The sequence below is a fragment of the Nothobranchius furzeri genome, chromosome 9 (assembly GCF_043380555.1).
Source record: "Nothobranchius furzeri strain GRZ-AD chromosome 9, NfurGRZ-RIMD1, whole genome shotgun sequence".
Classification (NCBI taxonomy): Eukaryota; Metazoa; Chordata; class Actinopteri; order Cyprinodontiformes; family Nothobranchiidae; genus Nothobranchius; species Nothobranchius furzeri.
In genome coordinates this window covers 46716771-46737915 of record NC_091749.1, presented here as the reverse complement: position 1 = coordinate 46737915, position 21145 = coordinate 46716771, and the positions used below count along the sequence as shown (strand labels likewise).

Below are 21145 nucleotides of genomic sequence, written 5' to 3'. Positions count from 1 at the left end.
CGTTTTTAGCTCGATAAACACAATTTCCTTCATTTCAGAGTCGCACTGTTTCTCTTTTATAAAAATTATGGCTCTTGAAGTTTGCTGCTTTTGTGTGAATATTTAAAATGTTTTAGGGAAGAACATTAAAAAGTGAGAGAGTGAGATTGAAGCTCAGTTTGTAGGAAATGTTTAAGTTTTATATGTAGAGGTGATGCTATCTCTTCACCGGTAAGAATAATAAGTGCGTCTCTGGCTGAGTTGGTTTGTTCCAGGATTAAAACCAGCCCTTTCTGTGGATTATGTTGAAGCACTGTTGAGCTGTGGAGGGGATGAGACTACAGACTCTTGTTATATTTACTGACATTGTCTTTGCACAGCTCTCTGTATCACTAAAGGTGTTGTGATTTTGTGATTAGCCCGCAGTTGTTGATCAGACTTGACACAAACAGGACACCTGTGATTTTGTTACTGTTGTTCGTGTGTCTCCATTTTGGTTTAATCAGTAAAACACGTGAAATGTTTAACAAACTGTTTGTTTTTACTCTAACAGAAAAAGATTTAGCAACCTTTACCCTCTTGTGTTCCTAATGAGGTCCAATGGACCCCACTTTTTTTTTTTTTATTATTGAGGAGGTAGAACCACCTAACCCCTGCCACGACGGCCCCGAGGGATTAACCAACACTGCTCAACCATCCCTTGCCCTGGAGGGGTCACCCAAAAGGACAGTGGGAGGGTTAAGCAGAAAAGTCTGTTCACTTATTTTTTATGGTGTGTGTGTGTGTCACGGAGAGACAGTTTTGCGTTTTTATTGACTGTAGAATTATGGACCTCTATACTGTTTCCCTACGGCGTCCTGCAGCTCCTGGAAAAGTGCAGAGACCTGGGACTAGGTCTATTGCTGGAACGGGAGTAGTGAACAACATTAGAATGGTTACAACCAAGCTGGTGAGTGTTTTTGCTTCCAGATTCTCACCCGATGTCGACGAATTGACTATCTCTGTATCTGAAAGAAAAGCTCGGCCAAGACATTAGCTGTAAAAGGATAATTAAATTCCTTGTAAATGTAATTTTACTTGGCCAATAAATCTGAAATCTGAATCTGAAATCTGAATAGAAACTGTTTATAAACGTTTCAGTTCCTTTAAAGTTTCTGTTGAATGCAATGATGTGAAGGAGATGTACAATCCGGATCTCTGGCCTGAAGGGGCTTTTGTTCGGCGATATTTTGAGCCCAGGTGAGCTGGGCATGACAGAATTGAGCTGAATGACACAAAGGAATGGAGAAATGGAGCTTCTGCGGTGGAAAAATGATAACTTATGAGTTCTGTCTTATAACTGTCGCGGGCTTCGGCTCGGAAACAGTGATAAGAGATAAAGCTCATCGACAGGTCATTGATCACCTTTTAACTGACTGTGATATTCTGTTTGCAAGAGACATTTTTAGTGCAGCAGGACCTCTCAAAGCTGAACCGTAACTTTTAATAATTTCTTTTTTGGGGCGGGTGAATATACTACAGATTTTTCCAGCAGTATTGTTAGAGGGAGGATACCTGGGGGTGTCGCAATACTGTGGAAAAAAACGTTGGATAATCGCGTCAAAATTATTTGAATGGGAGTAGAGACTGCGGTCAAGTGAGCCGCACCTACAATTGAAGTGCGCGTTTATACGGTAGTTTACGGTAACGCCCATCTCGCTGTGGAGCTGAGATGAGCGACAGAATGGGCTGACATCAGAATGACACAGAGCTGCTAAATGTGCCTTTTTGATAAAGGATAGTTATGTTTTAAAAAAAGGACACTAAGCATCCTATACATACATACTAAGTACCTCGAGTACTACCTGGTACCAAAGTATGAACTACTTTTACTGTGTACTTTTTCAGTAATTGTACATCAAATTACGTACAAAAAGCTCAACGTGCCGTGTTTGAGATGGGATAAAACGGTATTTGGGAAAAAGGACACTAGGCCACCTATACATACATACTAAGTACCTCGAGTACTACCTGGTACCAAAGTATGAACTACTTGTCCTACACACCTACTCTGGACAATGGAGGAAACGGCTGTACAGGAAGTGACGTCACAAACTGGCCCACCAAAATAAGAGTGGGGTAACTTTACAAATGAAACTTCTATAGAACTGAAATAACCGTAACCCTTTCCAACATATAATCTACAGGACAGGTCAGGACCACACTCTGGGGTTTATGGAGGCCTCTGAAGGAGGTAGGGATTTTTCTGCCCTCTGCTGGACCAAAGCTATTACTACAGGCATTGTTCTTAAAGCTAAACGATACAAAACTCAAATGTGCTTCCTGTGGATTCCTTCAAAATAAATCTTATCACCTAAATTATTCACTATTTAAATTAGAGTAAACAGCATAATTAGTCTAAATAATGGGAAAGCCAGGTCTTCACTTAGACAAAGTACTTTATTAAAACCCAACAAAATCTACTTTAATTATCTGTTATAGCTGGAGTTATTAGCAGTTGGCTACAACAAAGATATTTTTAAGTATTATTAAAATAAGGAGGCTAAATATTCTCTAAAGTGATTAAAAAATACAAAAGTGTAGTACCAGCTTTCAGACACTGGAGAGCAGCAACTCCCCATCTTCCCTGTGTGTGTTGGTTTGTTTGTTGCCAGAGGAAGGTGCAGAGTCCCCGTGGTGCCAAAGCAAAAGTACAGAGCAAGTGTTTCTACTATGTAACTCTTTTAACTTGATAAATGTAACTCCTTCTGTTTCTACTCCTCATCCTTCACGTTAACAATATTCCCAAGGAGACAAAAAGAAAGATTAAAGGGGCATTATGGAAGTTTGACAGCCAAAACATGTATAGAAATAATACATTTCTTCTTCATACATTCTCCTGCAATGCCTTGGTCCTGTAGAATGAGCCCTGGCATTGTAACTGTGGTTGCCTGTTTTTCTGTAAAATTACAGAAAAAGAGATGCTCGGGTCGAGCAGGCTGCTTCATGAGCGTTCACGCTCAGGCATCGCCGGTAGCATTTGCTATCAGTGGCTTTAGCAGCAGAGAGTGAGGCAGAGCCAACTCAGCGACTTTGTCGCTGTTCCTAACGCCTAGTGATGAACCTAGCTACACTTCCGAGGACCTTTAGCTACTTTCTTCTAGATATTTCCTGCAAATTAGCAACAAAATAGCCATTTTCGCGCCTAACCGTTCTTTGAACGTTGTTTTAGCTGTAATTAAGGATATAAATATTACAGACGCCAAAGACATCATTGGTGCTGTAGCTCACCTGGTTAAATGTTGGACTCTTGTGCAGTAGACCTGGGTTTGATTATGGATGTGAACATAGTTTATTTAACATTTCTTTTTTTACATTAATGGTATATTTTTTTACAATAAGATGCCCAAATTTTTATTTGAGACTCGCCGAACAGCTTTGAATTCACAGATAAAAAAGATGTGGGTTCAACTTTCATTTTGGAACAATTTTTCAAGCAAGGGAAGGGAGTGGTCTGAGCATGCAGGAGGACTGACCCATCTTAAACCTTTGTCAGCTGTGCTGAAGAGAGAGGTACAGAACCAGATTATTTAATTAATTAGCTGCACGTTCTCCTGTCCTCTGTCCTCTGGGCCACACACACACACACACACAGTATTTTTGTTAAGGAGTGTGCACGTACAGCATGTGCGCCTCGTGCACGAGGCTACTATTTAAGCTGCCATTATGCTTTTGGCCTGAGGGGGCAATCGCGAGCATAAAAATTCAAAACTCCGTAAAGTCCCTTTAAGAACTTATTTTCATATTTATTTCATTCTAAACATTAAAAAAAACACATGAACATACCAATTCAGTCCATAGTAGAATGAAAGTGAGCAGATAGAAAATAAACTCTTACTGATCACTGGATCTTTTACTAAAGTAATGATTAAAATAGATCAATCTTTTACAAAACAAAAAAAATCATTAGCAAATATGCACCCGCTTTAAACAACTAGAGATTTTTGCTGGCCGTCATCAAAATGAAATTGCAAAAAGGAAGCTTGATGTGATGGAGAACAAAGAGTCGCCTCTGTAAGCTCATTACCTCTTGTTAGCTGCTAACATCAACAGAGAGTTACTAGTATTCATAGGTGTGGCAACAACAGGAATGATGGTGATTTTGTTACCTTTAGAGCACGTATGTATGCCGTGTATTTACTCTAATGTTACAAACACTAATGATTTATTTCATCCTACAGTGTTAAAAAGTGCTCCTCTTCAAACTTTTGTTACAAAGAAAAAAGTGACCATTTTAGCTAAATACATTTGTGAATACAAGTCATTTTTGTGTACAATTTATTTTTGGTTTTAGGTGCTTACGTCCATCTGACTGGAGCATTTGCATTAACAGGTTACAAAGTTAATTGAAAGTTGTTTGATCAGCTGTCTTTATTATTAAATGGCACATAACTAGTGCTGGTATATTAGAGCATCCTGCTGCAATAAGCTATACTTTTATACATGACACAATTAGTCAACCAATCATTAACAAAACTGGTGATTAGTCAACCATTAAAATAGTCGTTTGTGGCAGCCCTACTGTCAGCGCTGCAGTATTTGCTTGCAGGAGACACGGCAACCCCACACTGATGGTAAACAGTAGTTACGTCCATCCTTCCTTTGTTTTGAAAGGAGAAAAACTGACCATCCCCACAGTCAGCTGGATATGAAATATGTTCCAGTATATTATAACCTTCCTTCCTAAATCACTGAAACATTAGACGCTTTTGGGATTTTCTCACAGAAAGTCTCACTACAGTCTTACATACTGCACCATTAATAAGAAGGCTAAACCTTAGTCTTCCAAATGGCTAAAAAAGAGCAAATGCGTAGTACCAGATTTCAGATACAGGAGAGCAGAAACTCCCCATCGTCCCTTCTTTTTCTAAACGCAGTTGGAAACCAGAGTTTTGTTGTTTGCCAAAACAGTGTTTGAAATACATTTTTAGAGGAAGTGTTTCTACTACATAACTCTTGTAAAAGTTTATTTAGATTAAGAACAAACAGTAAAAAAAACTGCATTTCTGTTCAGTTACTGGTTAATTTATAATCTTTTAATTTAGTTACTTATAATCTGACATTTGGGTTGATACCCATGTAGCGTCATGAATGTCCTGTTTTTGACCTAAAGGTCATGATCTGCTGTGTCTGCTCGAGCAGAGACATAAAGTCTCTGACAGCCTAATCTACATGAGATAGTGGTCAAGGTCTCTCATGCACTCTGCTCATCTGAACTGCTTTACCAAGCGAAGACAAGAACTATTCTGATAAATACATAATTAACAACTTTGTTATTACCAAAAATAATGTGAGCCCAATGTTCAATCAATCTGTGAAATGACAATGTTATTACTTGATATTATAATCCTGTGATCAGTAGTATTTTACAAGTAATTATAATCCTGGACATTTACATTAGACACTAATGACACGTAATGCTAAAGCCACACGACACATTTCCTTTTGTCTGACCCAATCAGAACCTTCGCATTCTGGGGCTAGATGTGGTTATCTGTGGTGTTTGTATAAACCCTCTTTGGCATGTCAAATTCTGATTCGCCAGTAAACCAAAATATGACAATTATAAAAACTATCCCATGCCACCTTTTCTTGAGTTCAAGCGTTCTAGAGAAGTCTCGGACAGGCCATCCGGACTTCCTCTTCAGCCAAAAAGAACCTCGAACAAGCTGGATAAAATCTGTCACAAGTGTGGAAATGAGTTATGAGACCAGGATTTGTTTATGGGAGCTTTTACTGGTTACTCTCAGCAACTTACACAGCCATGTTAACCGGGTAGCTCGAACGCGTGGTACATACGAACACCTCCTACGTCACAACTACGGTGTCTGTTAAAGTCCATCTGCAGCATAACTCAATCATTGGACCAACTGATCTACATCCTCTCCTTTTAGTTATTACCATCAATGAAAATCAAAATATGCTATGTATAACAAAATTAAATACTAATGACCCACAATCCAAATCACTTTACAAAGTAGGAGATGTGAAATGGTGTTGAACATTAATTGGTGATTAACTAATAAAGTCTTGTAACATTTTTTTTTCAAACCCTTATAACATTCTTATAACTTTTTTTTTTCTTTTTTTTTAATCAAACCCAAATGTCCAGGAACATAAACATGAATCTGGTTGTCTGACATCACAACTGAATACTGGATAGATAAGAACCATCAACGTAGCATTAATACATCACCTTCCATTTTTTTTTGTTTTTTCTTTCTTTTTTTTTTTTTAAACATTGTACTTGGGGTTAGGCTTACAAATGCGGCCTGAGCGTGTCACATAGGGAGCATTACTGTGTGATATCTCGGTGGAAGAGCAAACTGCAGGAACTTGTGGCACGCTGGAATGGGGAGTGGGCGTTCCAACTGGTGGAGGTGTCTGCTGGGGTCCTAGAGCGGGGGAAGGAGTGTTCGGTGTGGCAGGATCAGCGGGATGGGGGCAGAGACGTGCAGGGCTGACCTGTCGGGGTGGTGTTGGCTCTGCAACGGGTAGGATGTGGCGACGATTTCTCCTATAGGTTCCTCCATTAGATTCGATGATGTAGGAGCGTGGTTCGCTGCACACCTCCTTCACCGTGCCAAGGCGATAGTGTCCCTTAGTAGCCTGCAACCTGACGACTTGACCCTCCGTGAGTGGTGGCAATGGGCGGCTTGTTGAGTCGTAGTACTGCTTCTGGATGAGCCTTTTCTTTTTGAGTTGCACGCTGATCAGCTCAGCGTCCTTTGGGGCCGGTTCCAGCAGTGTGGTGTTGACAGGAAAAGTCGAACGGGTTTGCCTGGACATTAGACGTTCTGCAGGTGATCCCAGCGTTTTATCACGTGGAACATTTCTGATGTTTAGAAGATTGAGGAAAACGTCTGTCCCATCTCTATGAGATCTTTCCATCAAAAGCTTGGCGCTGCGAACGGCTCTTTTAGCTAGTCCATTAGACTGTGGGTATTCTGGACTGCTGGTTACATGGACAAAGTCCCATTGCTGAGCGAATTCTCTAAAACGCTGACTGGTGTATTGTCTTGCATTGTCAGAAATCAGGGTGTGGGGTGCCCCGTGGACTGAAAAATGTCTTTTCAGTTTGGTGATCACAGCTGCCGAAGATGTGTCCTGGAGACGGTCGATTTCGAACCAGCCTGAGTAGGAGTCGACTAGCACCATGTACTCTTGTCCATGCCACTCGAACATGTCTGTGGCGACTGTAGACCAAGGCAGGGTAGGAACCGGATGTAGTTTTAAAGGTTCCTTCTGTTGGTGCGGTCGGGTGCTGTTGCATGCTGAGCAGGAGAGCAGTTTTGTTGTTATGTCTTTGTTCATTGCCGGCCAAAATACAGTGCCTCTTGCTCTGCGCTTTGTGGCTTCTAAGCCTGGGTGACCTCTGTGCATGATGCTTATGTATTCATGTTGCAGGGAGTCGGGGATGACAGTTCTTTGACCTTTAACAACAACACCATTCTCCACAATCAACTCTTCTCTGTATGGAAAGAATGGACGCACGGAAAGCGGAACCTGACGGTCTTTGTTGGGCCAGCCGTTCTGAATCACCGAGGTTAGAGTTTGCAGGACTTGGTCCCTTGCTGTGTGAGCTCGTAGCTCCTCCAACCTGGCTGTAGAGATGTAGCTGAGAGACATCACTTCGAAGTCATTGTTTTCACCTTGTGTTCGGGAAACACTGCTGCTTGGGGCTCGCGACAGAGTGTCTGCAAGGTACATGTGCTTGCCCTTCTTGTAGACCAGCTTTATGTCATAAGCTTGTAACTGCAGTAACATTCTTTCTAGGCAAGCTGGGGCAGTGTGGATTGGCTTTTTTAGAATTGTAACGAGGGGCTGATGGTCTGTTTCAACCGTTATGGGTTTCCCATATATGTAATCTCTGAACTTGGTGCACGCAAACACAACTGCCAACAGTTCTTTTTCGATTTGTGCGTAGCGTGTTTCGGTGTCTGTGAGCGTGCGGGACGCGTACGCTACTGGCTTTGCACCCTGCAGACATGCAGCACCCAGTCCATACCGTGAAGCATCACAGGTTAAAATCACCGGCTGTTTTACATCAAAATATGACAGGACTGGTGCGCTAGCTAAACAGGACTTGAGGTTTTCAAATGCCTGTTGATGCTGTGGGAGCCAACACCAGGCGGTGTCCTTGTGTGTTAAGTGTCTAAGCGGTGCTGCAATGCTGCTGAGATTTGGGATGAACTTTCCCAGGTAGTTAACCATACCAAGGAAACGCTGTACGGCCAGGGAGTCCTGGGGAACTGGCATGTTCGTGATAGCTTCAGTCTTTGTGGGATCAGCCCTGAGACCTTCTTTTGTGAACAGATGTCCCACGTAACAAACTTGGTCAAGACGAAACTTACATTTGTGGGGGTTTAGCCTGAGTTTAATCTCTCGTGCACGATCGAGCACCTTCTTTAGATTTGCGTCGTGCTCTGCAGCATCACGACCTCCCACGATGATGTCGTCGACTATGATTGCACAAGGGTAGCCGGCGAATAATTGCTCCATTGAGCGCTGGAAAACTTCACTCGCTGAATTTATGCCAAATGGCATGCGTAGAAACCTATAGCGCCCAAAGGGTGTACTGAATGTGGTTAGCAGTGATGACTTATGGTCGAGCTTTATCTGCCAAAATGAACTCTTTGCATCAAGTACTGAGAACAGCGTTACACCTGCCATTTGGGTGGCAACTTCCTCAACGCTGCGCATTGGGTAGTGTGGTCTCTTTAAAGCAGCGTTTAGGTCTTTGGGATTAATGCACAGCCTTATCTCTTCTTTGTCTTTCTTGTGCGCTACCACCAATGATGAAACCCAGTCTGTGGGCTCTGAGACTGCTGCAATTACGCCTTTACTGGTCATATTATCGAGCTCCGTTTTGACTCGGGCCTGCATTGCTATAGGAATGCGGTGTGCTGGCCGGACAACAGGCTGCACTTCAGGGTCCAGGGTCATGGAGTATGTTATTGGAAGTTCTCCAAGCTCTTCACCGAACACATCACTGTACTGGTCATGGACAGTGTCGATAAAATCACTGTTAGTCTCTGTACCGACTTGGTGGACATGATGGCTCAGTGTGACAAGTCCTAGGCGTACACATGCTCGAAATCCCAGTAGTGGCACAACATCACGATCCACAAGGAAGAATGGTAGTGTGTGTAGCTGTCCATCTAGTGATAGGGGAAGTGTGGCAAAACCAGCTGTTTCGATCTTGCTGCCCCCGAAGGCCACTAGGTTTGCAGTTTTATTGCATTCCAAAATTTGTCCCTCAGACAGCTGGAGAAATGTGCTTTTTGCCATTACATTACATTTAGCTCCAGTGTTGATTTTCATTTCAATAGGCTTGTCTCTTATGTGTAGAGTGACAAATCCTTCATCCCGGTTGCCTCTATGGGTGTTTATATCGTCCACAACCACAACGGGCTCGACACCATCCACATAGAATGTGTCATCACTGTTGCTGTCAGGCTGCTGTAACTCTAGCTGATGTACAGGTTGTTTGTTGTGGTATTTACCCACAAAGCATTTCTTTTTGGGATTTTCATTTAGAGGCTTTGATTTGCAGCATTTCTTGTAATGGTTCCATTTTTGACATTTGTGGCACTGCTGGCCAAATGCAGGACATTTGTCTCTCTGTGCAGCGTGATTTCCTCCACAATTGTTGCAGTTTGTGATGAGTTTCATATCATGCCTGCTCGCAGGTTTATAATTTGTCCTGGGACGCCCTCTGGAGGAGCTTGGCTGCAGTGCATCCACCGCCGTGGCTGGCTGCTTTGTCAGAGCTCTCGTGTTCTCCTCGGTCATTTCATAAATGCGGCAGATAGAAATGGCTTTGGAAAGGGTTAAGTCACAGTCACGTAAAAGAGCCTTCCTTATGCCGTCATTATTTATGCCACAAACAATCCTGTCGCAGATTAACTCATCTGTTAAATCCCCAAAGTGACAACTTTTGGCTTTAATTCTCAAATCACTGATGAAGGACTCAATAGTCTCACCTTGTTTCTGATTTCGGGAATGAAACTTGTGTCTCTCCATTATTTTGTTGTATTGTGGGTTACACATTTCCCGAAATTTCTTTTTTAGACAGTCTGGGTCCTCTTTGGACTCTGCTGGATGAATGACTGCACCGGCCTGCCCGTCTCCTGTGGGTGGCGCCCTAATTTCTGCGGCGTAGATGAAGGAGCGTTCTCTTTCAATAGCTTCTGTTCCTGCTAGATTGAGGAGGATATAAGCTTTCGTTTTGTCAGGTTTGCCCGAGTGGGCTGCCTCAATAAAGATGTCGTATTCCCTTTCAAAAACACGCCAATTCTCGGCGATGTCCCCGTCAAAGACAAGCGGGTCTGGTCTGCGAAAACCCTCCGCCATTTTTTCTCTTGCTAGTCCGTTAGCCACTTGTATTCCTCTTCTGTTCAAACGAAGAAAAAAATGACGCTGGCTGGCGATAGATCCGTGACGTCTTCTGACACCATGTGGAAATGAGTTATGAGACCAGGATTTGTTTATGGGAGCTTTTACTGGTTACTCTCAGCAACTTACACAGCCATGTTAACCGGGTAGCTCGAACGCGTGGTACATACGAACACCTCCTACGTCACAACTACGGTGTCTGTTAAAGTCCATCTGCAGCATAACTCAATCATTGGACCAACTGATCTACAACAAGTGACACCTGAACACAACGGTTCCTTCAGAATAAAAACTGAACCTCACGACCACTTCAGGGTCTCGGAGACGCCAGTGATAACCTGTCGTGACCTGGAAGCATTCCAAGACTAGTTTGGTCAGCACCGCTGCTTTTCTACCGGCTTCGGTACCAAGGAGGGTCCACGAGGACCTCGGCATTCTGGATCTAACAGAGGCTTCCCCTGGGGTACGTAGACCGACAGATGGCGTTTCACGTGTGTTATAAATCTCCTACTAAAGTTTAGAGTGAAACATTCACTGCCACTCAGAACTAACTGCTTCTCCGGATCCGCTGGTTCTGAATAACATCCCACACACACACCATCATCATTCATCACCTCTCACACTACCTTAGTTTCATCAGTACACAGTGTGTTTAAGTTAGTCTTGTTTAAATTTTGTAGAACTAAATTTCTTAACTATTTTAAACCTGACTCTCTCTCTTTTTCCTCGGAGTTAATACGAAGTGTCGCTTAATCCCTGCAATAAAAAGTTCTGATCTTCTGGTAAAAATATTCAAAGATCCATCAGATTGATATTTCATATTTCTATGGAATCTCACATTTTATGGTTCATACGTAAGATGTAAACGACCTATTCTTTACACCCACATACCCTGTCTAAGGGATTTAAATGTATTATTTAGGTCAACTGGGTCCAAACATTTCAATCGTCCAGCTTTGAGATTAGAGTAAGAATTTCTTTAGCATAAAAATAAAGCCGGGTTGTGGGGGGAAACGTCCAAATCCAAAGGGGTGAGCCTGGAAACAGAGTGGTAATAGTAATGGTATAATGGAGGTTGAATAAGAAGAGCTTATGAGTCCGAGAGCTCCGTGGTGTGTCCAGGTCTTTTAAAGTTGGGTGGCCCGGGTTGGGCACTTGTTTATGCATGCGTGCCACCTATGGTTATGAAATGATCTGTGAGCCTGGCTAGAAACCAGTGGTGTATGCTACCTTTTGTGGACATTTAAAGTCAGTTTAAACTAAACTCAGTGGGGGTGGCACCTGGGGTGGCCAATCAGATTCAAAGTGTGGCATGTAGTACCCCTGGCCACTCTCTGGACACGCCCCTACGAGAACGGAGTTGGGTCCCGATGGGGAAGAGAAGGTCTGGTAAAAGTTAGTGGCACGGAGAGAGGGTATCCAGGAGGTAGAGGCAGCTGTAGGTGGACAGGTGGGTGACTGAGGAGCTCAGAGCAGGACGAGGTGATTGGAGGATTCTGGATCTTTATGATGATGAAGAGAGATGATATGAAACCTGACAGGAATACACAAGAGAGGTTATAATTCTAAGTTGGAAGCACATTCACTAGTGTTGAAACACAAGAGGCTTGGCTAGAAGCTACCCAACGTGAGTAATCATGTCCCACAGCTCCATAAATCTCTGAGGGAAGATCAGCAACAGCTGTGCCCGTTGCTCAGGAGACGCCCACCTGCAGAGGGCAACAGCCACTCACCCAATACCACAACAGAAATGTGCTTATGTGTAAAAAGGCTTTGGTGGATTTTAATTCAGCTGCATCATTTAGCAAAATGTCAATAACAGGTCTTCCTAAACTGTCCTCGGGGAGCTATGGGTGTAGGGAGAGCTGATGTGTGCTCCAGAAATCTGATGCCAAAAGCTGGAATCAGGGTTGAAAAGTGAGATGAAAGGGTGAGGGAGGTTCTTGCTCCTGAAGAGGGCAGCAGACTGCTCTTTTCTCTTTTCTAAACTAAACCATCCAGAGACCAACAGGCAAATCTACTGATGAATGAACACAACGGGGAGCAGGGGGAGCCCTCTTTGAGCTTCTGACACTTCCTGGTGGGATGACAGAGTGCCCACTTCTCTGCTCCACGCATTAATTATCAGGCTGCGTCTGGAAGGCACTTTGTCAAAAAGATGGATGAGGATCTGTCAGCGAGGGAACAAATCTGACTTGGCTGGGGTTAGAAGAAGGGCCTCTCGTTTTCACAGGATGTAAAGGTTGGCGCTGAAAGGATCCCAACGTAGGGACGTGTTTTTTTAGGCATTTGCAAAGCTAGGATAAACAGGCTTAGAAAGGAGCATCATTGTTCTGTCTTTAATATGTAAATACATTTTAGCTGCTTTAGTTTTTATGTGGAAGAAGCCGAGGAGCAAAAGTGACGGTCCTTAATTTATATATTTAAAAACAGTTTCAATCATCCTGAGGCTGTAGGGTCCAGCTGAGCCACAGCTCTCACGAAGACCACTTCTTGGGGAGATGCCCTTTTGATTCTGCAGCCTCAAGTGAGCCTCTCAACAATAAACTCGGTAGAAAGAACCAGAACAGCTTCAGGGTGCAAAATGACTTCTCAAATTTACAAGTGGCTTTCAGTGGGAACGTTAATGTCTTACCTGCAGTTGGCTCTCTAATTTAAGCTCACTGATTTCCCTCTTTCACATTCATTTTCTCTCTCCCTTTCCTTACATTTTTATCACAATTTTTTAATCATATTTTTTAATCATTTTAATTAAATATTTAATTATACTTTTAAATCTTTTTATATAATTTTTTTGTCGTTTTTGTGAAGCACCTCGTGATTTTTATCTTGAGAGGCACCATATAAGAGATTTTCTTTCTTCTCTCTGAACAACCTCACTTTGGAGAAATAGTTCAGTTACAGTTAATTAAGTGGATTTCTGGTCTTATACCAACTATAATCTCTAAAATGTAAAGAAAACATCGGTTATTTGTGGTATTTCCATTGAAAGCTACACTAAAATGTTCAAACCATCACTAAAAACAAACAAACATTCCAACCAAAGAGAAAAATCTGGGTTTTCTAGTGTGGGGTTTTGAGATCTGTTAACATTATGTTCCTCTGCTTTTATCAGAGGACAAGAAAAACCACAGACGACGCTCCACACCGCTCTGAACAGATTTAAAATAAAAATGCAGCAAAGTGTTGAATCTTCTTTTTGCTACAGACACTTTCAGACTTCTTAAGCTTCAGATAAAATCAAATTCAGGCATTTTTATTTTATAATAATGCTAAAATGATTATTTCACTTTAATGTCTGTTGTAATAATGACAGTGGAAGGTAACAAAGGTTAACTTAACATGAAACATTTTTATACGTTTTGTCTATTTTGTTTTACTTGTTAAGCCCAGTGCACATTTCAGACAGATAAGACTAAAGTAGGCTCTAACAGTAAGACAGTTTAACAAAGGAATGATTTTTAGGAAAAGAAAAGCATCTTTTTTAATCTCTCTCCAGCTCCCAACAGGAAAATGCACAGAAAAACACATTTAGCTCCTCTAATGAAGCGAAAAAGCTGAACTTTCACAATAACTCCTATGGAGAGAATTGATTATAGAGAAAATATAAGTTTGTCTCACAGCTGTGTGTGTGTGTGTGTGTGTGCTTTGAGAGGAAGCAGAGAGGTGGTGGAGGGGGTTTGGTCTGTTGTGCTGGATCATTACACACGGGGAAAAGCGGAGAGAGCAGGGATGGACGGGCAGATGGGGAGAAACAGCCCAAGGAAAGGCAGCCGGGGAGACCGAAGACAGGAGACACAATAAAAAAAACTCCCAAGAGAAATGTCTGATTTTACAGGCAACTGGAAAATGAAAAGCAGCGAGAATTTCGATGAGCTGCTCAAAGCTTTGGGTAAGAAGAACACTTACTTTTTTCCTCTCGTGTTGTTTTACTGTGGCGGTTCCCTAAAGATGAACATTAAATTTAGACGGACGTCAGATCTTTCTTCCTTTTGCAGTTCAGTAGAAAGAGGTCAGGATTAAATTGTAGGACATCATGCAGAGTTTACTAGTTTAATTTTGCACAATTCACATGAAATAAGTGTTTAGGCAACCCGCGAGGGCTTCTAACAAACCTCTTCTGGATGTTAAGAAGTCACGCAAATCAGAACATTAAAATGATCAAATTAAGACAAAACAATTCAGGGTAAAAATAAAAAATAAACTTCAATTATAATTGGCTCCACAGATACTTTCTATTTTTATACAATCAGAAAATGATGCAAATGACAGAACTGACCATTTGATTTTTACTAAAGTAGAGAAGGGAAGCGCAGGTAGCTGTAAACTGAAGTTTCTGCAGCACAGATGCACTTTTTCTGAACTATTTCTGAAAAAAAAAGACATTTTTATTGCAGACAAACTAAACAAAAACATCAATGAGTGTTAGCAGACCAGAGTTCTCTCACATCCAGTTGTTTCCATGGTAACTAAACTAAGTGACAAAAAGTTTATAGTTCTTCCTTATTTACCACAATCTGCAGGAGAGTTGAAGCAAACAGCAACATTCCCTCCTCCATCTTCACAACAGATTCTCAGCAGATGTTTTCTTTTTGTTAACCCAAACACTTTCACAGCGTGTCTTATTCCACCCACACACTCAAAATTGATGTGCTGGTATATGTCATTTCTGTTGGATTCAGGAGTGAATGCCATGTTGAGGAAAGTGGCGGTGGCTGCTGCATCCAAACCCCATGTGGAGATAAAACAGAACGGTGATCACTTCTACATCAAGACCTCCACCACAGTCCGCACCACAGAGGTCAACTTCCTCATTGGCGAGGAGTTTAACGAGGAGACTGTGGACGGCAGGAAGTGTAGGGTAACTAAGGATGTGAACCAGTGCTGGAATACTTCATGTTGCAAAGAAATCCCAAATGGGGTTTAACTTAAAGGGATACTATGAAACTTTTTCATATTTTTAAATAATTTAACTGAGCTATTATGTGCTAAAATGACCCCTCCATCCTCATTGGCCAGAATACCACATTTGCAACTTCACACTGCCGGTCTGGTCTCTGTGGACATAGAATAAATTGAGCTGACATACCTGGCACTGCTGTCTGGCTCCAGCATGTTTTAGATCGTGAACACAGCTGATTTGTTTAATGTAGTGATGAATCACTCCTGTAAACACTAATGAAGGCTGGGGAGACATTTCAGCTGTTAGTTTAAGGTGTTAAAAAGACAAACACACAGTGAGGAAATGGGTTTTGCTTTTGGTGCTACTAAACAGACACTAGGGGGCGCTAAAAGCAAGCCTAAACTGCCTCATCTCCCTGTAAAACATATCTGATCATGGACGTAGTTTTGCCAATTTTTGTCCCCTGCACTTTTTACCGTCCAAAAACAATATTACACTATATTAAATAGACACTGGTTGAGCACTAGGACCAAGTGGAAAACAACTGTTTGTGTTGAAGCCTGTTTCCCATTAGAACCCATAAGCTCATCTATTGGCTCTGCTGATACATGCTAATGTGTGATTGACCATCGCTGCCACCTGTGCACTTGACGGTTTTACATTCCCGACATTGCATAAAAGAGCCTCTAGGCTGTAATTTTATTCATATCATTTGTATACTTCACACACCCCCCCAACTACGTCATGCCTCTGACTAAAACCAAAGTATGTATATGTGTATATAAATATGTGTGTGTGTGTGGATTGTTTGTTTTTTACAGAGTTTGGCCACATGGGAGAAAGAAAATAAGATTTACTGTAAACAGACTCTGGTGAGCGCAAATGGCCCGAAGACCTTCTGGAGTCGAGAGCTGAAGGGGGATGAACTCATACTGGTGAGGTTTACGGTCATTATAAATATAGTGACAGACGAGGGAACAAGGGATAAAACTTTATTAGATCTTCTCTTTTTTAGTAGCTTGTCATTTGCTTTCATGTCCCTCTAAAGTCCGGTGGAGTTGCTAGAAAATGAACAGAATATCTCCAGATGTTTGAAAGCTTCACAAAGTGTCAGATTTGGAAATCACTGTTTGTTTTCCACTTGGATGATTTAAGCTATTGCTGAAGAGCCACTTTTAGAGGAAAAGCTCAAGATTTTGAAAACTATACTTGAGTCTTTGGTAAAAGAAAGACTGAATCCTCCTATCATATATAGATGAGTGCAGCTCTGCTGTAAAATCTGGTCTAATCAACAGGACGTGTTTGCTTTAGTTTGTGTATAAAGGTTAAAAGTTAAACGAGCAGTTTGGAGGCAATCTAACGAGACTGGATCAGAGTTTCCCAAAAGAAAAAGGCCTCATTAAAGACCCATTTGTAAACTAACAGAAATTAATTCAGGTAGAAAACCTCCAGGGTCACTGGGGTTATGAGGAGGTAGCAGTGGCCACTCCAGTGTGAAAAGAGGTCAGCTAGCCATGACAGTAAACTAAAAGAATTGGAACTATGTTTTGTAGTGTTTCCAATTAAATGGTGGCGATGCCATTTATTTAGCATCCTTGCTGTGTATCGTGGATCTCTTTTCAGACTTTAACAAAAGACCTTTACGGCTACACATTTTCTGAGGCTCCACAGAGGAACCAAGTATTTAATGGATTGAAAGTTTCTCTGCCACGTTTGTTGTTGCATTCCACATAGCAATCCATCGTCTTGGATCCATCAGAAACACTTCTGCTTCCAGTTCCTGGATTGCAAAAAAAAAAAAAAAAAAAAGTCTATGCAAGAAACCTGTAAACATCTGGTTCTGGTTTACCGGCCAGATGGAGAGAGACTGAGAGATGAGGTTATGTCCAGCTTGGCTTTGATGGAGATCTCTTCCCAGACTGACTCACCTCTGCAGAGAGGCAATCAGGAGAACATTAGGGAGGGGTTGTGATTTAGACTGAATGCAGGTTTTCAGACATGAAACAATGCTTTGACCGTACCAAAATCTGGTGTGTGTGTGTGTGTGTGTGTGTGTGTGTGTGTGTGTGTGTGTGTGTGTGTGTGTGTGTGTGTGTGTGTGTGTGTGTGTGTGTGTGTGTGTTGGACTGATAAACTGAAATCGGATAGCCCTGTGGGAATGGATCACTGAAGATCACACATTTTTTAATACCAGTGAGGAGGCAAAGGTCAGACAGATTTAATTCTTTGGATGTTTAGATTTGGATGATCTGAGCGCTATGTGCTCTGAAATATTTAATAAGTGACATGTGTTATGTTGCAAAACTTAAAAAATGACAAATAGTATCCTTTAACAGCTGGTAATATTTAAATGTTATGAACAATCTGTTTGTGTAATTATTAAACTACTGCTTGTTGATTATTTCTAAATGAAAAGTTGTCCATTTTTGGTGCCTTTTCTAATTTGAAGACATCAGGGTGACTTTAGTTTGGAGTTAGAAAGACTGTCTTAAATGGATTAAAGGTGCAATATTACAGTGAAATGATCACACGCCAGTCTAATGTCTCCATCATGTTGGAAAGAAGGTTACATTGAAACAGATTGCCCTCTCAGCCAGCTGGGGTTGGCAGTTTTTCCCTTTTCAAAATGGCAAAAGAGGTGACATAATATTTGTTTACAACATGTATGCCCGCGGGGTTGCCTAGCCTAAAGGCAGCATTGATTTGTAAAAAATCTAAACCAATAAACAGGAGTGACCCATAAGTTTTTTTTCTTGAACTCCGAATTAGCCACTGCTTTATTTTGTTTGACCATAATATCAGGTAAAGAAAGCTAGAGGCTAACAATGCTAACAATGAATTAGAGGGAAATAGTCAGCTCTGAAAATATCAAGCTACTTTTTCCAGTTACCAACAATTCAATATTACTGTGAAATATATTTATCTACTCATTAATGCACTCATCATCACGGATCTTCTGGCACTGATCTATAACTGGTAACAGCCAGGAAAGTCTGAACTGGAGAGAAAATGTCACTTTTTTGTTTTGAAGATGGGCTGCAGTACCCAAATCTGACCACAGGATGGCTCTCTCTTCGTTCTTACATATTGCACCTTTAATTTAACAAGACTGTTGTATAAAACTCAGATAATGGCTAAAATAACTGCTTAAATGGCCACTCAAATAAAATCCTATATCTCTGATCGAATTGCAAACACGATCAGAGGATATCACATGGAATTATTTTGTGCAGCACTTGTGTGACAAATCATCACGTGTGGAGAATGTGAATTTCTAAAGTCCCCCTAGTGTCTTAGTTAGGTCTCAATTTAAACATCTTTTGTACGTTCGTTTTGTGAGCTTCATCCAACTGCATTACCTGGTTCTTTTTTTACTGAGCAAAACAGGAATTAAAGGTACAAATTTGCTGTGTTAAAAAAGAACCAGGTCTCAATGAGTTTGTGGTTTACTTGCAAGTTGGTAACGAACCCCTCTAAACATTCTCGCTCTTCTGATTTGCAGAAATTTAATTGAGAAAGGTTTGAGACGGATTCCAGGGAAACCAAAACATCGCTCTCTTTTTTTTATACAGATGTTTAAAATTTCAGTTGTCTGGAATTATTTTGGTCAGCATTTGCACGGTGGTGATAAAAACACCTTTACATTCCTCATCTGGACAAAATCAGATTATTTACAAAAGGTGAACCACTAAGAACCTCAAGTACGTCCTCCACATTTCATTAAAGGTGTTTCACATCATCTCGTCTCTGGTTGGACTTTAATCAGGTGATGGTTATGATTAAGTCATTGTTGGAGATATTTAACTCCCAGTTGGCTCCTAACTGGCCTTACTGATCACACTGATGAAAACTGCTAATGGTCCTTATTGTTCCCTCCAGTAACCGTCTCCTGCGGCATCACACCACTCACCAGATGGGAGTCCTCGCAGCTCAATTACTCTGGGATCCAGTCTGTTACTGCAGAGTTAATGAGAAGGAGAGCTACCCTTTTCTCTAGAGACTCTAATAAATCTCTGGACTATTCATGGAGTTACAATTGGTCTACAAAACCCCCCACAAGACCAGGAATACTAATCTGAGATGAATCATGCCCAACTGTCTGAGGTTGTGTGGAGTGGACATCTAAAGCCAAGATCACTGAATTCCATGTTTGGTTCTTTTTTAAACACAGATAAGGTTTTTCTTTACCTTGCTGACGGTTTCGTTTGCGGCTGCAAACATGTTGATGCAAACACAGAGACGGCTGCAAGATGTTTGCAGCCGCAAACAAAACCGTCAGCAAGGTAAAGAAAAACTTTATCTGTGTTTAAAAAACAAACAAACACGGAATTAGAAGACAAACACAGCGAGAACGTACAAAAGATGTTTAAAGATCACAGAAATTTGACAAATGTTAGATGCCACTGAGGCAATTCAATTTCGCCATTGTTTAAAACATAAAACTACCTGTGGTTTTAAGCACAAAAGTACGAGAATAATGCATAATCCCTTACTACTGATTTATTCATTTTGGACACAACCACTAAAGTTCAGACTAAATGTAGGTCCGAGGCCCAAAGGGAGTCATCATGGATTTATCCAACATGGAAATGTGCTCGCCCAGTTGGGTCAGTGATGTTCTGGATCACACACAGAAATGTCAAACACACATTTCACAGAAAACCCCAGACAAATCTCATTTAGACAGAGGTCTGTGAGGGATAAAGTAACAACTGTTTTTGGAAGGTGAGGCAGTACTGTTTGACCGCTCGGTCTTTTGGGACGTTTGTGGGTGTGCAAACTTGTTTTAAAGTTTGAAGCTTCATGGATGGACGTCTAGAACCACTTATGTGAAGCAGATAAAACGTTTTGCTTGAATTTACCGTGTTATTCTTCCAGCTCTCTACCACAGGAGGTCTTATCTACCCAAATATGTCGCACAAAAATAGTCAATCAAGATGCTGCTGTTTAATTTTCTTGACTCTCGCATTTCGTTACAGCTGTTTGGAGCGGATGATGTGATCTGCACACGGATCTATGTACGAGCATAAACTTCTACACACCAACAGACCATCGACATGGGGAAACTTCATTACACACACAGTGTCGCATCTCTATGCAACACTTTTCTGTTGTTAATTTTCCTTTCTCTATCACAAAAATGAAGCAGTTTTTAACACACACACATTAACTGCTGCTGCTTACTGGTCACAAAGCGAATAAAAATGTGTGTGCTTCAGAAAGAACTGGTCTAAAGAGTTTTTGTCTACTCAAAGGGTTGTTTAATGTTTAACACCATACTAACACTCATGTACAACATCATAAAAGTCAAGAGAAGTGACACAATAAATGAGGTACAAACGATGTCTGTATGTACAATCAGCTCCACCAGGACTTGTGTTTTTCTATCACAAATGCAGTAAATATAAAAATAAAAACCCAGGTATTCAACTATTTAGAGATTGTCTGCAGCAGGTTGTTACCCACTGCTGCCTTCAGGAAAATGGACGTCTTGTCTGGCAGTTTTAGGCCTTGAAAGCTCGTTTACTTCCATCCTGCCTATGAAATGAACTCGTATGCTGAACTCACAGCATCATTTTTCTCTGAGGTTTACTTTTAAAATCAGATCCCAGCATTTAGTTTGATGGATCTCAATCTTTCCTCTTACTAAAATATCCAAAATGTTTAATTTTAATTTGGCTAAAATGCAGAAAGACAAAGGCAATAAAAAGATTATTGGGTTTAAATTTCTCCATTGTGGAAGAACAGCATCCTCTATCGTAGTACAGCAAGAAAAACCAACCAATAGCTTAAATAAAAGGAAATTATTGCTTTTTTTTAAAGGCC

At 41.2% G+C, this 21145-nt stretch overlaps 1 protein-coding gene across 2 annotated transcripts; it reads left to right on the top strand.

Moving 5' to 3' along the window:
• Positions 1-14108: 14108 nt before the first annotated feature.
• Positions 14109-20544, top strand: LOC107381786 (cellular retinoic acid-binding protein 1). 2 transcript variants are annotated; one of them, XM_054732256.2, is made up of 4 exons: positions 14109-14308; positions 15099-15217; positions 16141-16254; positions 20299-20544. In XM_054732256.2, the coding sequence occupies exons 1-4, from the start codon at positions 14239-14241 to the stop codon at positions 20347-20349; spliced, it is 354 nt and encodes a 117-aa protein (XP_054588231.1). In that variant the 5' UTR covers positions 14109-14238; the 3' UTR covers positions 20350-20544. The 2 variants fall into 2 exon arrangements, with proteins under 2 accessions (XP_054588231.1, XP_015809156.1); XM_015953670.3 differs by having other exon boundaries at positions 14114-14308; positions 15099-15277.
• Positions 20545-21145: the final 601 nt, after the last annotated feature.